Source organism: Haemorhous mexicanus, chromosome 1 (assembly GCF_027477595.1).
Source record: "Haemorhous mexicanus isolate bHaeMex1 chromosome 1, bHaeMex1.pri, whole genome shotgun sequence".
Taxonomy (NCBI): domain Eukaryota; kingdom Metazoa; phylum Chordata; class Aves; order Passeriformes; family Fringillidae; genus Haemorhous; species Haemorhous mexicanus.
This window is the reverse complement of record NC_082341.1, coordinates 21,219,605-21,240,764: the sequence shown is the minus strand read 5'-3', so window position 1 is coordinate 21,240,764 and position 21,160 is coordinate 21,219,605. Positions and strand designations below refer to the sequence as shown.

At 37.9% G+C, this 21,160-nt stretch overlaps 1 protein-coding gene across 1 annotated transcript in view; it reads right to left on the bottom strand.

The window, feature by feature from the left end:
* The window catches only part of ITGA8 (integrin subunit alpha 8), a 110,928-nt gene that overhangs the window by 72,819 nt on the left and 16,949 nt on the right, over positions 1-21,160 (bottom strand). Inside the window, exons 6-13 of the mRNA XM_059842568.1 lie at positions 20,473-20,518; positions 19,401-19,526; positions 18,219-18,263; positions 16,910-16,953; positions 15,888-15,944; positions 15,713-15,765; positions 10,090-10,295; positions 7,775-7,966 (exon numbers count right to left, since the gene is read on the bottom strand). Coding sequence (XP_059698551.1) covers positions 7,775-7,966; positions 10,090-10,295; positions 15,713-15,765; positions 15,888-15,944; positions 16,910-16,953; positions 18,219-18,263; positions 19,401-19,526; positions 20,473-20,518 — 769 coding nt within the window. The remainder of the gene's footprint in view (positions 1-7,774; positions 7,967-10,089; positions 10,296-15,712; positions 15,766-15,887; positions 15,945-16,909; positions 16,954-18,218; positions 18,264-19,400; positions 19,527-20,472; positions 20,519-21,160) is intronic.

Below are 21,160 nucleotides of genomic sequence, written 5' to 3'. Positions count from 1 at the left end.
AATCTGTGTGAGCCTTTTTGCTTTTTTATTTTCCTCGTCAGATCAGTGCCAAAAAAGCCCATGCTAGGATTTCAGTTTGCATTACAAACCCAAATCTCAGTAGGACAGGTCCAGAATAAAAATGCCTTTAAATGGCCATCACTTCAGGCTTGACCATAGTAAAAGACATAGGCCTGTCCAGCATAGCCAGCTTTACTCAAGAACTTTAGTTAAATACTATAAACAGCCATCATTCAAAGCAGAGTCACTTTCTTCCAATCCTATCATTCTCAGCTACTGCTTTTAAACCATTCTGGTAGCAGGTCTGTTACAGTTAACACCTATGGCTAATTCATATCAATGCTTCTCTTTTGTTTGAATGAATTCCTTTCACCACACAATATTATTCATTATATTACAAAAAAAATTCTAAAGAGTACAGTTAATTCTTTATCACTTTAGTAAAATGCTACTGGGATCAATTGCTTTACTCTTACATTCTATTGGGCACAATACTGTGATTTCATAAAATATTGTAAGGAACTTTAGAAAAGCGTATCTAAAAATTACAGATATAATAATTTCCCATAAAATCAACATATTTGTACACAATTCTTGGCTTGTCACTACATTTCTGACTGATTATTCATGTGAAAAAATAATTAGCTGGTAGAAGCACTTCAGCTCTTCTGCATTTGCTGGCAGGACCCAAGTCATTGTTCTGGCTCCCACACATAGCAGTCCTCTTACCAGAGCAGATGCAGCTTCTCATTGATTCAATTTGTTTGTCTTCCACAAATCTCCTGGACCAACTTCATAATTTAATCATCGCTGGATTCCAATTTGTAATATTGTTGGCACAATGCCTATTGTTCTCAAAAAAATTTATTAATCTGAAGAACCCTTGCCTCTCAGGAAGAAATTTGAGGATTTTCTTCCTGCTGCTTGAGTTAATGTACTCAGCAGATGAAGCTGTTAAATACTCCTGCTTTATTAAGATTAGACTGGATTACTGAAGTTCTGTGGAAATTTTGTCTTCTTATTACACTTCTTTCCTTCTGAAAATGTTTATAGAGTAGTTTGATATTAAGTACTGCGATATTCTAACTAACTACCATGATAGCCTTAATAACTGAGTCCAAAACAACAAGGCATGAAGATGCCTTTATACATTTCCCTGGGCTGACAAAGGCTTGACTATAAAGAACAACCAAAAGAACAGGCAAACAGCTGTGTTTGTGCTGAAGTAGGGTACCTTGAAGATGAAGCTTCAGTGGCACTGATTCCAGAATGACTCTCTTAAGTTAATAAGGAAGACTTACACAAGCATCTAAACAGGCAGGGAGCAGAGACAATAGTGCATAATTGATTGGAGCAATTAACTAATCAACAGTCTTTGAATAGTGAATTCATCCAAAGCACTGTTCTGAATCTGCCCACACTGTTAATAGGAACTGGTTAAATCATCCTGATTCAGAGACACATTCAAAGAAACCCCAGGCTTCGGGAGGATATGCCACAAGAAGAAATCAAGTTTAATGAGTTGAGTAAGTTATTCATTATAAACTATTTGCTCAGCTATAATCAGCCATCAAGTGACTGAACATATGCTGAAATGTGAGGGTGGAAACCTTACAGCCTACAAATGTCTGAGCCTTGTACAGATAGATGAACCAGCTGGAAGTGCAGCATCATCACCTAGATAATCACAGACTCCAGGCACTCAGTGGGGCCAGCTTTGAACAGATGCCCAGAAGCCAAAAGAAACAAATTTCTTTCCCATTAAACAGATTAATGGATTTCTTTTGTTCCTATGAAAATTGAACTATGCTAATAGAAAAAGACAAATAAATGTATAAATAAAATAAGCTATAATTCAAAATGCATGCCTTTGCTTCATTCCCTGCTCCAGGCCTTGATAACATACATAAAGCTCAGGATGGAGCAAAGGGGCCCTAAGAGCCCCAGATTTACAGGACAGTGGAAGCTGCCTTGAAAGATGTTGTTATGCATCCCAGATGTCCCAGCACAGAAGACAGGCAGGAAGATTGTGCCGAGGCAGGTATATCAGAATATCTTTGTGCAAACTTTGTTGAGCTGCTGTTACAGAGAATCCCATGGTTATATAAACTGCGTTACAGCCCTCACTAGGGCCACCTCAGACACAGCACAATGCTGCTCTGCCATGTCCTCACTTTGGCACAGAATTCCAGCTACCACTGTATCTGCACTTAAACTGATTGGAAAAGCCCATCTTTTATGGTTTTTCAATCTCATCCCCTTCCTTATTTCTTTAATCCCATTTCCTTTTTTTTATGACTGTCAATCCAAAATAACAGCATTAAACCAGAATTTACTATTGCAGCAGAAGTGAGATCAGCTCTTCTCTTTTGAATATGACCTTGTCAGAAAACAGTGAAATGTATAATCTGCTGAAAGATGTCATTATGTCATTATGTCAATTATGTCACTGCTAGTAAAATAGTGGCAGAGAATGTGCCTGCCTATATGCAGTAGTAGCATTAAAATAGCCCTAACACAGTTCGCCCATGCCAATTATTATACTACAAAAGTGAGCATGCAGTAAGCCTGTTTTGGCAAAAAAGTGAGTTTGGTAGTGTGCACAAGGAGTGTTCAGTGATAGTTCAGAACTAAAGACAGCCTATTTCATTTACTAATGAAGATGTACCTCAAGAGGATTAATTGGTCTTTTCCTTCAAATACTGGGTCCGTGTTGTGTACTGGAGAGATACTGAATATTTCAGGTTAGTATGGTATTAAGCTTGTCAGTGCCATGCTTTGGAGACTGGGAAAGCTGCACATCATGGCTTGGCACAATCTATCTGACTGATATGCTTAACCTGCTTCCTTTTACTAGTCTTATCTGACTATAAAGTTTAATTAGATTCTGCCTCTTACATGACTACAGAGAAAGGAGAATCCATCCATTAATTACCACCACCACCACTGCTTGGCATTGCAATCCAAGAGCCCTCTGTTTGGGGCAGAAGGTGATGAACACAAGCACAGAGAGAGCAGCTGCATGAGCAACACAATTTCTAGGATGATCAGCACAGTTTTCTGCCTCTGCTGCTTCCCAGGGTTGAAAGTTTCCCACTGCCTCCAAGCCTGCAAAGCAGAGACTTCCATACTATCACCCCTGTCTGTGCTGACAAAGGAACAGTTCTGGGTACATAACATCTGGAGTGTTTGTAAGAATTACACAATTTACAGAACTCCCTCCTGGAAAGCTGCAGAGATGTAAACCAAAGGTTGTACTTAGTAACAAAACTCAGTCTTCCCTGTTGAAAAAATCTCCATTATTTTCACGATGCTGAGAGGTCTGTTACTGTTACAGGGACAACACCTGGGCCAGGACAGCTGAAGACAGATGGTCATTACACTGACAGAACTGCTAACAAGAAGGAAAAGCAGTTCTGTCTGCATGCTGACCCTACCAGTGAAAGTTCCATTTTTAGGTAAGATGTTGACTAGTTAGTTGAGGCAGGGCATGTGCTTCAGCACTGTGTAAGTATTGTCCATATTTTTGTGTTGTTAGTACAGATTAGCTGTGATTTTAGTGTGTGTAAGTTAGTACTCTCCCAGACAGCAGCTGAGAAAGGTCTGGGCAATCACCTGGGCCAAAGACCTTTCACAAAAGGGAATATGGGTACTGCCATCCTGTCCCAGTGGTTTCATCTGATAATAGTGAGCTGTGCTGTGCCATGTAGCCTCAAACCCAGATCACAGTTCCTGGCCCACTTTATTTTCTTGTACAAACATAATTACTGATAGCAGTGAAAAATATTTGGGATTATTGTTTTTCTAAGTACTATTTCTGATTTTCTTCCCAGTAGAAAAGATACAGCTCTTTTTTTTATGTTAAGTATGAAACCCAGGCCAATGGTAAAATCTTTATCAGAAACAATATTCATACACAAGTCATAAACTGCTAATTGCTCTTTACATAAAAAATATATGAAGAAGAGAAGAAGAGGCAGCACTGGTGGCAAGACTGAACAATCATTTGGCACAGGAGAACTGGTGTGCCATTCTCCACTGCGCAAGCAACAATTAAATATATTAGAATTCCTTCCAGAGGGTTGCTGAAACACATGGCTGATAGAAGTATGGCTCAAGTCTGTAAAATAACTGGACTGCAGAACTGCTCAATGTGTATTCAGTGTAAGAACTAGAAAATGTCCAGTGGAACGTTCAAGATTTGAATGAGACACAGTGAGAATTACTTCTTCACAGACAATTCAGCTGGGCTATGGGGTCCCATGACAAATGCTGCATGTGCCAAAAGTCTGCATGAGTTCTACTGCTGATTGGTCAAATTCATGGAAGAAAAATCTGTCAGGTGATACTAATTTTGGATGTGCCATCTCTTACTCTGGGCCACCTTGATATTCTGGTTGGTTAATGCTGGGTGTATATTCTGGGAAATATCACAACAACTGTACAATTCCCAGGATATCTACCATTGGTCACTGTTGAAAACATGCTATGGTGCTAGACAGATCTTTCATCTCTATCAGTATGGCTGCATTATGTTCTTCCTCATCTGCTCTGCTACTCCACCTTTAAACCCACCTGTGATCAGTTTCCTCCCAAATTTATTATACAGCTGGGGTCATGGGGAACAAGAGACTCTTTCTCTGCCTTTCCTAAAGAAGACCAGAAAGTGGGGGCTGGGGGAGACTCTCTCCCTTTGGTGGCAGGAATTGCAGGAAGAGGAGAAAGGAGAAACCACCCCATCCACAGGAAACCTGAGGGATTTGAAGAGCTTTGTGTACTATAGAGTCTTCATCTGCTCCCTGTTTCCTCCTCTGCTCTTGAGCTTAATACTGGAATTTGGAAGACAGAAAGATATTACTCCCTATACCAAATGGCCCCTCTTCTCCAGAAGGCTAATACATAGGTCTCAGTTTGAAGTGAACTCCCAGCCAAGAGAGGATTTAACCTTTTTCCACTGGGAGAAAAATTTGACCGTGATTCACCCTCACTTTTTAGTAGCTGTATTACTCAACCTGTGATCAAAGAGCGCTGGGGTTGCAGGGGTCAGTACAGCAGTCCCATGATGAAGCTCAGTGGTCTGTGGTAAGAAGCCATATGAACAGGTGGTATCTTCTGCCCTCTAGGTCAGTGACCTGCTCCCAAAAACATTACCTTAGAGCTGATTTAAAGAAAGCCTGAACCTCTAAAAGCTCTGAAAATGCTATACAGTGCATTAGAAATGAAATGGCAGAGTAACTCTCAAGTCTCAGACTCCCATTTCCTAGCAGGGACTCATGTGTGTGCTGCCTTATGAACAATGCCAGGCACACGTGCTTGAGTAAATTATACAAGCACAGCTAGAGTTATACAGGTCACTCTTGAACAATTGAACTCTAGCCATGGAAGAGCTACATGCTTGGAGACTCTCACCTCAGACAGTGGCAATATATGTTAACACCTGCAGGCAGACATTACAGCTGTCTCTCATCTTCCAGTCCAGAACTTCTCAGAGTGTTAAGTCAGAATAATCAGATTTTATTGCATTTTTCTTTTTAGAAAATGGTCACTTTTAGAATATACTCACTAGAAAGCTTAAATGAAAATTTTTGTGATTTTTTTTCCGCTGATCTTTCACAACCCTCTTTGAATCACAGGCACAAACAGTAGTTTGGGAAGCATGGAATTAAAGGCTAGTTTTCTAGACCTTCTATAGTCAGCCAGACCCATTTCTCTAAAATAAAACTTCCTTCCTAATCCTTCCCACTTCAGTACCTTGTTTCCTCCTTTTACAAGGGTTGCCCTTAGGCGTTTCCGTCTGGAGGTGAAGAAGGAAAGCTCTTTGACAGGAGAAGGATTACTTACTTCATTGCCTGGAGTGTTTGTCCTAGGCTTGCATTTCCCTATATTATTTCCTGGGTTTTTTTTCCCTTTTCCCATAGGAAAGCACTCTATTTTTGTGCTAGCATTGTGCTATGTTTGCACTATTTTTATAGCTCTGTTTTGGTGCTCCAAATCCTCATGAATTAAGGAAGAGGTGGTTGACTCATAGTAAGGGATTTTTCTTCTCATTTTCTGAGAGATTTTCAGCAGTGCTGTGGACTGCTCATCCAGGGGAAAAGCTAGTTACAGTAAATGCAGGGTGGTGTTTCTTCTGTTTGTTTTCATTTCTTTAATTGGTAATTCCTGTAATAAAAGCAAATGATCTAACACATAGTGAGCTGATAACACAATGTGAAATTCTTCAAGTAGGATGCATGATGGAGGCCACAATGACAGACAGAGAACACACAATTATACTACAATTCCTCAGTGCACATTTAGAAAGATCAAGACTCATCACCCAAACTTTCCACAAATTAGCTTAGAAGATGCCCCACATAAAGTATGCTAATACAGCAGTAAGACTTCTACTCTTCTCTATAGGAGTCAAAGAATCTCTCCCTTCCCTCTATCTTTCCAATCTTAGAAATGCCAGGAATGCAATATCCTGTTTCCTTTGGTTTTGCTGGGGGCCTTGTGGGTGCTTTAGGAAATGTTTAAATGCTGAAACTTTAATAAAGAGCTCTGTTGTCCAAGAGAACCTCATTAGTCATGGACAATGAAAGACTATTAATAGCAACATCAACAATATGCAAACAAAAAGTCAGAACAGTGTTTAAAAGCCCTTTCTTCTCTCAAATGCTAAAGATCTTCTTACTTTAGTCTCATGATAGCCTCACTTTATTACTCTGCAGTCAGCTTTTCTGTTTGTAAAACTGTAATTTCTATTGTAAACACCCCTTCCCAGAAATTGCTTTCTGCTTTTGGAAATATACCTTTTTTCAGGCTTTAACAATCCATCTCAGAAAGGTAAAAGATCCTATTTTTGTCCCTTTGAAAAATTACAGTTTTCACTTTTGAAATAGTACAACTTTAAAGAACTCTAGCCTTGAAATAACCCAGGGTAACAAGAGTGATTTCACAGTAAGTCAAGGAAGCATGGACTGTTAATGAACCTTTCACAGTAAGAAAAAATGATGTTTTACTACACACCCTTTCTAAGGCTTCTGAATTGTGATGAAAAGAAACAGAACAGATTTGTTTCCAGATGAGAGAGACAGTAAATACAAGCAGACTACTTAGATGGTAGGAAAAGTTTCCTTTAAAAAACAAACGCTTCCCTGAAAAACTTAATTAATGTTACAAACTTAATAAATGTGAATACATGTCAGGTAAACTCATTAGGAAGAGTCAAAGCTAACCTAAAAAGGAAGACTCCATATCTCAAAATAAAAACATAAAAGGGATGGAAAGGCCCAAATAAAATAGCTGCTTTAAGCAATTTGCATTCTCTCTGCTTTTTTGTAATGCAAAGCCATTAACTATATATAGCTCAGAGTCTCTTTGGTCAGCAAAACAACTCAGAAACACAACCAAACCAACCCCTTCTTCTACAATGCAACCTGTTTTTAATTAAGAAAGAATGCCAGGATGAAGGGGACCTTACAAGTTCAATAAGCTGAGACCATTCAGTTTTTGGAAGTGGGGGAACAGGGTTAAGGTTTTCATTGTAAACTTCACATGTTTTATGTTAATACAACTGTTTCAGCCCTTTCTTGACTTTCTGATCATGTCTTTTGACAGGAAAGGGAGTATTTGTTTTGTCTGTTTTTAACTCTCAGGAAAGCAAACTAGAACTGTCCAGAAATGTCTATCCTTTATTCTGACCTCTGCCTTCCAAAAGGAGCAGTTTAGGCATGATGCATTTACCAGAGAACGGAAGTATGAAATTCCCTTTCTAATGCAAAAATCTTACCTGGGTAATCATTCTTGTCTACATCTGAGTCTCCTCTCAGAGTGAAGCCAAATCCCGAGGGCATGGACTGTGAGGCCCAGGCTCCATGGAGAACCTGGGAAGGGTTAGGGTTTAACCCATTACTGTATCCATTGTAAATGAGCACTTTCCCTCTTCTGTCTTCTCCTGCAAATGGTGCACCAATAGCAATGTCTGCAGCACAAAAAAAAAAAAAAAAAAAAAAAAAAAAAAAAAAAAAAAAAAAAAAGACTCAAATTGCTTCTGCTACAAACATGCAAGAACTTCAACATTCTGTATTTCTGCAAGTATTCTAGTTTAAAGGCAAATATACAAAATGTTAGCAGTGTTTTTTCTGTATCAAACTTTCATGACAAAAGCTTATAAAATAATCCTATGAAGAGGTTATTTAATGATACTAAACAGCCAGTCCACATTGGATTCCTCTACATATTTCTGGGGCAGCTTTAATAAACCAAGATCTAATGAATGCCTGCTTCTACTTTTGTATTTTTAAACAGGTTCAAATCTTCTTTGATTTCTTCTATCACATGTTAATAAGGAACAGCTGATAGATAAAATGAATTTTTCTCAATTTTCTCTTTCCAGATAACATATCCTACACAGACAAAAAACTTCACCCCCTCAAACACCCAATGCTTTAGAATGCAAAAGGGAACAGTGGAATATAGTGTTTTCATCTATACCAATTCATCATTTTATTGATGGAATAGTACTGAGTCAGGAATTTCACAAGAGGTCTTAGGCACTATGGAATTAAACAGTTCAATCCTCAAAAATGAGGTGCCATATCCAAGAAGCAGAATTCACAGTGCCCTTAGTTTCTGTGCAGGGAATGTGGAGACAATATTGTCTAGATTGAGATCCAACAGCTGTTCTAGCTGAGCTAGACAATAGGAAACAATAGAGGATATGTATCTATAGCACTCATTTTTGGGTTCTGATCTAGGAAATGATGCTGGACTTCTTTATTAAACTTGAATTGAGGACCTGGACTCTGTAGCTTCACTCTAAAGGCAGAAGTGCACCAAAGCTCTATGACTGCCCTATTCAGTTATGAAGCAGAAGACTCTGGCTCTCGAGTCTTCTTAGTCTTTATACAGTGACAGAGAAAAGCAGAAATGTCTTCTGCCTACCTCATCTGAATTCTGGAGAGACAGGAGACCAACACTGCCTGCCCAGAGTAGCTGAGGGTATCTGCTATTGCTCACAGGTAGAAAACAGGAATTCTCCACCATGAGGTTCAGCTGTGCTGAACTCCATGGTGGGATTCCAGGATAAGTCAGTGAGGGTACGCCCAGCAGTCCCAATCCAATGGCTTCTATCCACAGGATGGCATTCATGTTTTGTACACTCTGAACCCCAGTGCACTTCTATGACTCCTGACATGAATCCCTCACACAGCAGCCACACAATGAGGACACTGCCCCAAAATCTAGTGGCTAAAGAATTGTGAAAAACAGCCCTTGAGGTAATTAATTTTTCTTTGTTCATTAATTTTCTTAGTTCATTAATTTTTTTTATAATGGGACAACTATTCTAAAGACTACTGTGCAAAACTGCTCTTCCAGGAAAAAAAAAAATTGGTGTTTTAGATGCAAAGATACCTGCTTTGAAGATCCCTAACATCCTGGAAATAAGAAGAAAGGAAATTCATGCAGGGAAAGCCAAGATGCCACTGACCATGTCTAGGAGGCTAACTCTAGGTGCTCAAGGTATCTCAGCTTTCTAAGGTAATCAGGCAGTAAGTTTAGTTGTACTGGTTGCTAGAATGTAGGCTGCCAGTTAACTTACATGGATATTTTGTTGTGTGCATGTGCTATAAGCATTTGAAAGAACCCATTATGCACCAGTTTTTTAGTACTTAAGTACCAGTGGAAGGCTGACTCCAAAATAGTACTTCTGTATCTGCCCAATTCTTTCACTGTTGACAAAATGCTCTATGTACTGAGCCTCATAGAATTATCAAACTCTTCCAAGCATTTGAGGAGAGAAGAGCTCTGCTTTCAAAAAATGAAACACCTTAACCAAGAAATTAAATGTTATTATAGTTATAAAACAAAAGGTATTTTTATAAAAAAAAAAAAACTAACATTTAGTAAAAAAATCACCCTGCCCTCTTACCTGTCACTTTTCATGATTTGGGTCTCAGTATCAGTTCCATTGGCATTAGTGTAAATTCTCATGAATTTCAAATATGTTACAAAGCCTTTTCCAGCACAGCACAGACACAACATTTGCTGCTTGGGCATTTGTAATTTCAGTGTTAGAAATACACAACATTACATACAAATTACCATTAAATCCATCTTGATTGAGATCTCCAAGGTGCGTGATTGCACTGCCAAATCTACCAAACACTTCAGTGCCTGTCAGAATTTGTGCATCGTGGAAGAGGAATGCACTTTCTTGCAGGTACAGATAAACTTGCCCCACTTCTTTAGGCTTGCTCTCAAATTCTCGTTCCATAAAAAGAGGGGCACCGACTAGGATATCATCTAAACTGGAAAAAACAAAAAAAAAACAGTGCCACTGAGAGACTGAGTGGAAACAACACAGTTTATACATTTGCTAAACAAGAAGCTGATTATTATCATACAGTCAGGCTAACTGAGGTAAGAAGGCATGTGTGGAGTCCTGGTTCAAACACTTGGTCAAAGCATGGTGAATTAGGGAAGGCTATCCACAGCTAGACTCAGTTCAGTTTTGAATATCTCCATGGATGGAGACTTCACAACCTCTCTGGGCAACTACCTCCAGTGTCTGATCATAATCACAGCCAAAATGTTTCTTTCTAGGTTTAAATAGAACTGCTTGTAGTTCAATTCATGCCCATAATAGACACTGAAAATTTATACTTTGCAATTGATGATGCAGAAGTCAGGGATCTAAGAGTGGATCTGTGTCACTAGAACAAATTCTGTAGATCTGTTTTACCAACAGTGCCAGCGAGAGACAAATTTTAGTATTAAATCGAGTTTTTGCAAATTATACATCAGTAAGTGACCAAAAGAAAAAACCCTGCCACTTTACAACAGATTTTTGAGTAACATACATGAAACACAAGTAGAGCATCAATTAATTAAGAATGCCTCATCACTTCTTCACATAGAAATTGGAAGACAAAGCCAAAGCCCTATTTCTGAAAACACTTCTGTTCAATATTATGTACACAAGTAGTTGCAGTGCTCATATAATTTTCTGTACTGGGTATTAAAGAGAAAGGACACAATCAAATCATAAAAATAAGTTGCTTAGAGGAAAAGGCCTGTCCATTATGCAACTCCAAGAAGCATCAGTAAAAGAACACAGACCAATCAAAGCATATTTTGCATGTTGTTTTTCTAAACAGTCATTTTTCAAAACATGTTACCAACATTTATTTAGAGGGAATAAAAAGAACCTTTCATGAACTGTGAAGAATAAAAAAAAATGTGATTGACAGACTCATAAAAAGCAGAAGTATTCTTAATGGATTATTCTGAGATATGAAATGATAGTATCAGATCAATTGCTGAAGGTTGCTCAAGGCCCAGTATTAAAATAATTTGCATTACATTCAGTGGTCATTGATCATCTGAATTAAGGAAGTCTGTTACTGCAAATAACTAGCAATACTTGATCACAGACTATTTAATTTGGAAAGTAGTCTCTTGCTCTAATGTGAAAATTTTTTCAAACTTTGTAAAACTCACAGAAAACTTTCTATTCACAATTCATCATATTTCCAGTATGAGGCTTTATCTATTAGCAAGCCATAAAATAAAATTGCACTGCACTGTTTTTCCTAATCCTGATAGAAAAAAAAAATCTGTATGATTCAGTGGTATCTCAGCTACTATTTTACCAAAGATGTACACTATGATTCTAAGACAGACACTGGAGAATTTAGCACAGAATCTTTCATCTAGAAAAAAAAATCATTGTAGAACTTACACATCATACAAGTTGTGACAAAATACTTCTAGGAATGTTTTTTTTCTGCTAAGTTTTATAGTATGTTACCATAAAGGAAAGTGCAGTTCCAAATGTCAGGTCAGTTTGGTACAGCAGTCCTATTTTTTAATGTTAGATTTTGCCCTATGGCATAAATAACTAAAAAGGAAGGAAGCAGATGCTGACTTGCAATCAAAGGTGGGATTTTCCTTTCACAATAAACATTCAAGGTCTTCCTTAACTAATGGAAGATGTTTGTGGTTAGGACAGAATATCAGCTGAAATGGTTGCCACGAAACAACAGGAATAACAGAAAGAAATAATGAATGCTCTTTTAAAAATAAGTTATTTTACATATGCCATGTACTGAAAGCATTACACAGTAGCACTAGCATCAATTACTATTTCAGTACCTCACAGTCCAGATATTCCCAGTACACTGGGACCCCACTGAGTTAACTGCTGTAGAAACCATTAAATAAATGATGGGCTTGGTTCCCTTGAATATTTTACAAATGAGGAATTTTAAGACTAAAGGAAGATTTTTTTTTAGAGATGATAAGGATCATTTACATCAGTACACTGATGTAAAATAAATAGATACCCAGATACCTTTAAAACCCTGGTCCATACAGCAATATCTAGAGTGCCTAAAATGAAAAGAGAAACACAGACTGCCTATTGTGTACTAAAACTCTCTAAGCAGAAGCCTAACCCAGAAGACAAGATCCACCAGGTGATATAGAAAGCAAGCAGACAGGAGCTGGAGCTTGTTGAATAGGAAGCACAGCATCCCAGCTAGAAGTGCACACTATTGGGTTATTTTTGAGCAAAACTTCAACTTTGCTAAAATATATGACAATGACTGTATAAAATGCATTAACAGGCCAGGGAGATCAGAATCTGGTAGCTAAGATGGCTCATCTTCTGATGTACTGAGGGGCAGCTGGAAGAAGGGCAGTCATCTAATACACTGACCTATTTTTCAGCTGGTTATGGGCAGCAGAGCCACCTGGAACACCCACAACACTTGGTTTGTCTTTCCTCCAGGTACTCCTATGCACTGCCCCCACCAAGGCCTTCCTTTCATCACCCTCAAATTTTCCCCTTTCTCCTTCAGAGCTGAGCCCTGTAGGTCACAGCATGCTGCTTCAGCAAGTCCTCTGCAAGAGAGAACTCTGCCTTAGGCAATTCTAGAGGTTTGGGATTAGGGTTTGGGTTTTTTGTGCTGTCACAGCAGTGTACTATAGCTAGAAAGGAAGGGTTTGTCAGCTACCCAACTCTCTCTGATCCTCATTTACTTTCTCCTGGCTCCTCTTCAAGTGGGTAAAATAAGCAAACAATTGCTGCTTACCCTACTTTATACTCAGCTCTACCTCCCAGCTTCTACAACTTAATTATTTAGAGAGCAAGCAGTCAAGGGGGTATGGGGGGGGTGTGTACTTGTTGGGCTCTAAGGGGCTATGTGGTTGGTATGATGCATTTTGTTGGTGAGAGAGGATATTTCAACTGGCTTTTTAAATTGTAGGAGTTTGTAGTTACAAAATTGAGAGTTCTGAGTCAAATTCAGTTTGATGTGATTACTTTTAAAAAGCCATATGAGTAAATAAAAGCAAAAGCCCCTGGACAGTAATATTACCCCATGAAAGGCAATTCAGAGTGCAGTGGTATTTGGAACTGGCTCATTAGATTTCATTATTGCACTAAGATGCTAGAGTTAACATAAATTATATATTAATTTTTGCTCCAACACAGAAAAGTAACCAGCCAGTATTGCTTCCCTTCTGATTAAAAAAAAAAATAAATCTTTAAAAAGCACAAAGCTGACCACCTGCTGAGACTGTGTGCTATTCCTTTGTATCCTGCAGAGTAATAAAAAGCAGGAATATGGGAAATGTCAAGAGGTCAAAGAATAACTATGGAAAGCTTTGATATAGGCCAAATAAAAAAACCCCAGTAAACAGTTTATTTCACTATTTTTATTGGACTCATTCAGCCTAAATTGAAAGTGCTCTCCTTACTAGGAATGTAGCTTGTAAGCTGATGGCAAATTTGATTTATTAAGTTTCATTTTGGATTTCTCACTATTAGCAACAGGCAACTAAAGGGTAGTTCAAACAGTATCCTCAATTTCCCTGTTCTGCCTATAATCCTGATGTGGTGCAGATAAAACTGCATAATTCACTTTGTTATACCAACAGAACTGCTGGGCCAGATCTACAGAACTTTTTTTTCCTAAGATGAGCCTAATCTTTGAGCTATATCATGAGTCTTATTACAACAAAGCACCATTCCTAATAATCTTGTGCTCTTTTTTTCAGCAAATAATCAGGTTTCTCATACTGATGAGGTCACCACTACCTCCTCATTATTAGATGAATAAAGTGCTTAAGTGAATTTGAAGTGCAAATTTCCCTTTTGCTTTTTTTCCCCTCCTTTACTCTTCCTTTCAGATAAATATTTCTATTGATTATATGTGCAAACCAGCAAAGGCAGACTACATATCTAATCAGACATGTTTATCCAGTAGAGCTTTTTGTGTTTTGTTTTCTGTGGGATGTTTGGATCTCAGGAAGAGTCTTTAGATTTCTTTTAAGATATAGACTGGGAGACCACACAGGCCTCAACAGCAGTTTGATTATATTATTGACATAAACTGTGGTTTTAGAGGTACACAGAAAGTATGAGACCTGCCAAGTAACCCTAGGGTTAACAGGAAATAACCTGCACAGGAAATAGTTTGGTTCAGTGAGAAGTGAAAAAGTACCCTGAAAGTCTAATGAGTGTCTATTGAGCCTTTGATGAAAGTTTCTTCACCCTTTCACATTTGTACATCAGTAGGACTAAATAATTTCTGATTCTGTATTTCAGAAAAACCAAAATTCTCAAAAGCTGTGACACTATGACAAAATTTAATCTCAAAACTTGGTAAGATTTGAGTTCTATGAAGCCACCATAGAAACTGCTGAAGCTTCTGTTCTGTTGTTGTGGTTTTTGGTGTTTTTTTGTAACTGCAAAAACACTTAACCACCTTGTTGCTTTTCCCTTCTCTTGTAAAACTCAATCTTTAAAGGGTCACTAGTCACTGATGAGAAGCAATGACTTAACGCAGGAAAATCACTTCATGCACTATGTTTAAGCACTTAATAAGAAATGATCACAAGAAAAACATATGATGTAGACACATCTGAGGCATTTTGCAATAAGCAAGAGTACACCACATCTCTAAATATTATCCTGGCTCATCTTTGTGCAGACTTCCAAGCCTCTGAGTTTCAGGGATCTTTATCTTCTTGCTAGATATCTACTATAATATTCTCTTACTAAAGTCCTCTTCTTCTAAAATATTTAATCAGACTTTACATGACTTGAAAGTTAACAAGGGTTTTGTTCAACAGAGCCTGAATCCCCCAAGTATCTTAGGGATAATGATCCCCAGGTATCATGACCCTGAGCATCGTTATCCCTCTGACACACACAATGCCTGCTGTAACAACTATGGGGCATAGACACTTGGTGGTCCTCAGGATGATAAATATGGATGGCCAACCAGCAGGTGCTGGAATGAGGAAAGAAGAGCTGATGACATTAGAAGGCTTTTAAAATTGAGAAGCGAAGCTATGGATGAGAAAATTTTCCTGTATGTGAGACTGAACTTCTGACTTTCACCTTTCTCCCAGTCTCTTCCTCATGGTGCTATTTATTCAATCTTCTTTTACCTGGATCTGTTTCCTAGGACTCTGGACACTCCTCTGACACACTGCTTTGAATAAACATTCAGGAAGATAAACTCATCCAAACTAGGCCTGCAAACTCATGCCACCGTGGCTGCACAGAGATAAGTGGAAAATTAAAATTAGAGAAACAGAGAAGCCAAGAGAAGTATTTTGAGGTATAAAGCACCTGAAAACCTACATTTATTAATAAATATCAGTCATTGCTTCTATTAATGTTCAGTGGAGCTGAATATATTTCATAACCTACCCATCATTGTTAACATCAGATACTGCAACTGTGTACCCAAAATAGGACGCCATCTGAAAATAAAAAACAACAGATATGCTTTCATATTTGATATAAAATGTGAAGTTTTTTTACTGATAATCCTCTTTGATGCACTAGAGATACAGTATTTCATCACATAGTTACTTGGCATTACCTGCTCACCAGTGAAGTTCTGTATAAAGGTCAAGTCAGAGGAATTAATAATTGAGACCTGGCAACAGAAGAATAAGGAAAGTTTCAGGCACACATGGAGATGCTACAGCATGACATCACTGCAAAAGAATTTAACACACAAAAAGATGGTTCAAGAAAAAACAGTTCTTTTTCTGTCTCACCACATCTATCCTTTATGATCTTGAACAAATTGCTAAGATTTCATGACCCTCAGGTTCCCCATGAAAAAAATAGGGAAAAATATTTCCCTTCCTTCCTGGACACTGAACAACAGCAAATCACAGACAATCAACTAATCAGTGACTAGGCATGAAAACATGAACTTAAAGCATAAAGAAGTGTACACAGATATATAAATATATATGCATACACACCTTTTTCCTAAAAATTCTACAAACAAGTCCCAGAGACACAAGGAATCTGGGGTCCACAAAACTACAGAATGTGTCTGTGGCTGTGATCCATTTTCCCAGTCAGGTTACTTGTGGAACTTTTAGCCTACAAGTTAACAGCTGTATTCACAAACGTGTATTGTTTTCTCCCTTCACTTCCAACTGCTATCATGACTCTTTACATCTGGATTTCAGTGTATACACTTACAGCACCAACTGTAAACAATGGGTATGAATAATCTGAACTTGCACTCCTCTGCACCATGGACACAGCACTGCACAAAAATATGCTAACCTATGGGTGAGCTTAGGTCTGATAACACTCAGTGGGTATAGGGATACTAGTCAGACTCAGAGCATGTAATTGTAATTGTGGCTGCCTAGTGAAAACAGACTTCAGAAGGGACTAAGCACTTACCATTCAAAACCCAAGCCAATAAAGGCATTCCAACCCAGCCAGATAAGCCTGAGGCTGAAAGTCAGTGGCACTTTTCCCTGATTTGAAAGTTTTGTATGAAGAAGACAGAAAATACAATGTAGCATTTAACCTTACAAATAGCTTAATTGCCTCCTCACTATGAAAAACATAAAATGAAAATCCAGTACATACATAGCCAAAGTTCTGTGCTCCCCTTGGGACTCCAGCAACCAGCTCTGAAAAGGATAAATGATCAACGGTGAACTGGTTTTGCAATCTGAGCTGTACATGCAAAATGTATCCCACACCACTTAAAACTTCCTTGATACATATTTCAAATCCCTTAGGATTTTGATTTGTGATCTGTATCTGAAAGACCTGTAAATCACTTCAAGTCATTATTTCATACGACTATAGCATTCATTTGGTTCATTTACTTGCACAAAACATTGCACTCTGACTTTTGAATACACCCATCCATGGATCTCTTTCTGTTTAGCATTGCTTAGCATAGCACAGTATAATAAAGTTCTTGGTAGGATTCAGCTTGCTGCCTGACAGCTGTGTATTGATGGAATGAGAATTAGTTATGGCATCACACACTAGAGCACAGAAGCTAAACACAACTGTCCTTACAAATACTTCCTTTCTTTTTGCCTACCAACAGTTTTTCTCATCCATTATTTCACTTGATGCCATGTCAGTGCTTGACAACTTCGGCACAGTCTATCTAAAAGGATTCCAAGGAAATTTTTGTGAGTGACATTGGAAGGATCCACTGAAAAAGAACATTAAACATTACACCTATCTGCCTTCTAGGAGTAATTTTGCTCAATGGTGAAATCTTAAACAACTAGTAGAAAAAATGAGTAAAAAAAAGAAGGAAGAAGCAAAGTCTCAGCCAGCAGTCCACATGACTGCAGGATGAATCTCAAGTCAGCCAACTATGCAATATTTTTGTGCCAGTCATTCACAAGAAATACTGATTCAAAAATCATCCATTATAGAACTCTGAGTATGCATTAAAAAGCAGCCAAAGATGCAGCCTTCCATTACTGGGGTACCTCTTTTTACACATTATAGTGCTTGGCTCAAAATGGTGTGGTTTTGTGTTTATTTTTTGAATCTTTCCTAATGCAGGACAGGCAAATTTAACTGCAGAGGGGTTAGGCAGCAGCAGTTGTGGAGCACTGAGTTCTCCTGCGGAAATAGTACTATGTCCCTATTGGTTTTGTGAGTCTGGACTACAGAGCTGCTCAGCTGCTCAAGAAAGCCACCCCTTACGGAATTCAAATTTTTGTGTTCCTTTAATTCTGTTATACTGTTATATATGTTATACTGTCTCAGGAAAGAATTCTCTCTGAGAATACTGAGTACAGACAGCTTAAGTCTCACCAGGGTTTCAAATGTATAATAGGTACGTTCCTGTGCAGAGACCCAAAACCAGGAATTTAGTAAATGCATGACCATGTGGTTTTCATTCAAGTGCACAGGTGCTTACCTTGTTCAGAATCCCCAGTAAATTCCCCAGCAGCCACTGAGTATCCTGTGTAAAGATAAATTAAAAAAAAACAACCCGACTTGATAAACAATTTCTTTCAAAAAATATGCAAGGACCATCAGATTTGTCTGTTAAATGGATCTGCTGAATGGAAGTTTTTTTAACATTAGTATACTAAAACTGTGCAGAGAAAAGGAAAATTTTTTATCACACTACTATGACTAAATTAATGGTAGGTTTGAGTGTATAAGAAGTTGATCCCTCTTCTCCAAAAATTAGCTTCTAAATCAATAATATTTAGTAATTCATCTGAAAAAACCACCAGGTTCTAGGGTGTTTTGCCCTAATAGCTATTGACGCAATTCAGGTCTTCATTATTGTACTGTAATGTGCGAGTGTCCTGGCTGAGCTTTATATGGAAAACAGATTTCCAAGATGCAGTAAAACACCTCTTGGAGCTTTAGCACATCTATGAGATAGTAACTACTATCACAGTAAAGAAAGACTTCTGGATTGTATCAGGGACTTTAATTTCAAATCCATGGGAAACAGTGCAAAGACACACCTTCAAATTCCACCGAATCTCTTCTATAACTGAGTGAAGAAAAACCTGCCTTACCTGCAGAGACATGTCAGCATCCAGAAATTCTTAGAGATCAGTACTAATAAGTAGATAAGGAGCCTTTTTTCTATTAATTACATAAAATCTTCAAATTGACTTTTGTTATTGCTTACTTCAATTGTATTTTTAAAATATCACTGCAAATAAATTGGGTATTTGTGTAGTACTGTACAAAATACCACAGAGCTGGATTTGAATTTATCTAATAAAAATTGAAACTGTCTTTAATTACATTAAATTCAATCCATCATCTTGGAATGAAAAAATACATAAATGGGAACATTTTGTATTTCTGCCTAAGTATTCAAGATCAAATAATAATAACCCTAACAAGCCATTCAAGATCTCAACCTTCAAACCCTGTTGCTGTGCATCATTTTAAGAATGTTAGTAATCTCCCTGAAGTAACTGGCAAACCACTGATTTGCTGCTGGGCTTAAAGCAAACCATGTTCAAATCCTCTCTCAACTGGGACAATAGCAATGTAGGGCTTGTTTTCATACTTATGTAAGACTCAACCTTTTAGAACATATTGCTAACTCATACAGAACTCAGCTTACCCATGTAATTGTCATCATATGAGGGTGGTGCCACTCCTGTTTGCTTCTCTCGTGCCAGTTTCCTCAGAATATCCTTGAAGGAATAATTTGCAATGATGTCCGCAATACTTGCAGTGATTACCTGACCTGGATTCAAACAGCTTCATAAATGAAAGGGACCCAAAACAGGGCCAGATTCTATAAAACAGGGTAGCAGAACACAAGAACAGAGCAGAAAGGACACTAGTACCGCCCAAAGATAGATAATGTCTCTCAAGCTTTCTCCATTATTACCCTGGAAGTCCCAAGAGTACACATAAATCATTAAATCAAGGCACTGAATCTCTACTGAACCGTTACAAAAACACCTTCAGACCCATTTCAGTCTACTAATTCAAACCAAAGTCACTGCACTGTCCAAATGTAGTAGACCAATGAATGCAACTTCTCAATGGAGATTTCAAAGCTATAAATTCCCTATAATCACAATCAATTAGCTCTTCTTAAAAAACAATGCAAAAAACACACATCAAAGAGGCTGACAGTGGGCAAGCTGGTAGGCAGAGGCCGGGAATCAGCTACATGTAAGAACAGGTTAAAACAAAAATAACCTCTTAATCCTCTACTGAAACAACTTCAGGGTTTTTCTACACTAGAAATTGCATCTTGGAACCTACAGTGATGCCACAAATGAACTTAAAATCCTTATCGATAGCTATAAAAGGCTGTGTTCAAAAATGAAGTAACAAACATTTTAAAATAGTATATTTGCTCTACAAATATCAGCAATTTTTAAGTCTGCAATATTTCTATGGAAAAATTCAACTTATTAATTAAATTACAAATATACTAAAATGCCAACATAAAAATAGTTTTTTGCAGTTGTTTAGCTTCCTATACAACCCACATTCTGGATTTTCATGGCTTATTTTTATGCTCAGTTGCTTGTTAAGCAATTCTTTTGATTTACATTTGTTGAAAGTAAGATCAGAGACTGGTTATCTTAAACCAAAAAAAAACCCAGTGGAAATCTAGAACAACAATACTTTCTCCTTCACTTCTTAGATCCAGTTAACCAGCCAGATGAACATACCTTGCCAATAAAAACTACCGGGCCCGCCTACTATCAGGTCTCCATTCTACAAAAAGCAGAATTAAATAAAATTACACAACAACAACAAAAAAAAAAAAAAAAAAAAAAAAAAACCCACAAAAAAAAAACCAACAAAAAACCACAGCAAAATTAAGCATGCATGGGAAAAAAAAGCAATTTAAATGACCAAAATAATATCAGAATCATGATAAAGGAGAATGAATAGCCATGCTCAAGGAAAGGATGTAGGTGCATGGATGTGCAGGAAAACCCACACTTAAAAAAAAGTTAAAATCACCCTATGCACCTGCACTTGAATGAAAGCCATTTATTTTACCACTAATATAACATCTCAAAAATTGCTGCTTAATTGTAACAAAACAAAGTTAACAGAAAAGAGGGTGCTCCAATTCAATGAAACGATAGTGATGTTTTAGAGGGAATTCTACAACGCAGCTGCAGAACGCTCAAAAGAATGGCAGTGGTCAGTTCAAAGTCACCTGAAGCCCTGGTGCTGTAAATAATGGCCCAGATAACAACAATCACACACAGTTTATCCTTTCTCCCACAACATTGTTACTGGCCCCCCTTGGCATTTAAGAAAATCTAGTCCTTTCCCTCAGGTACTTTCATCCCCACATGAGACTGGTTTTACTCAATGACTCGTCTGCCACCAAAAGCATTCTTT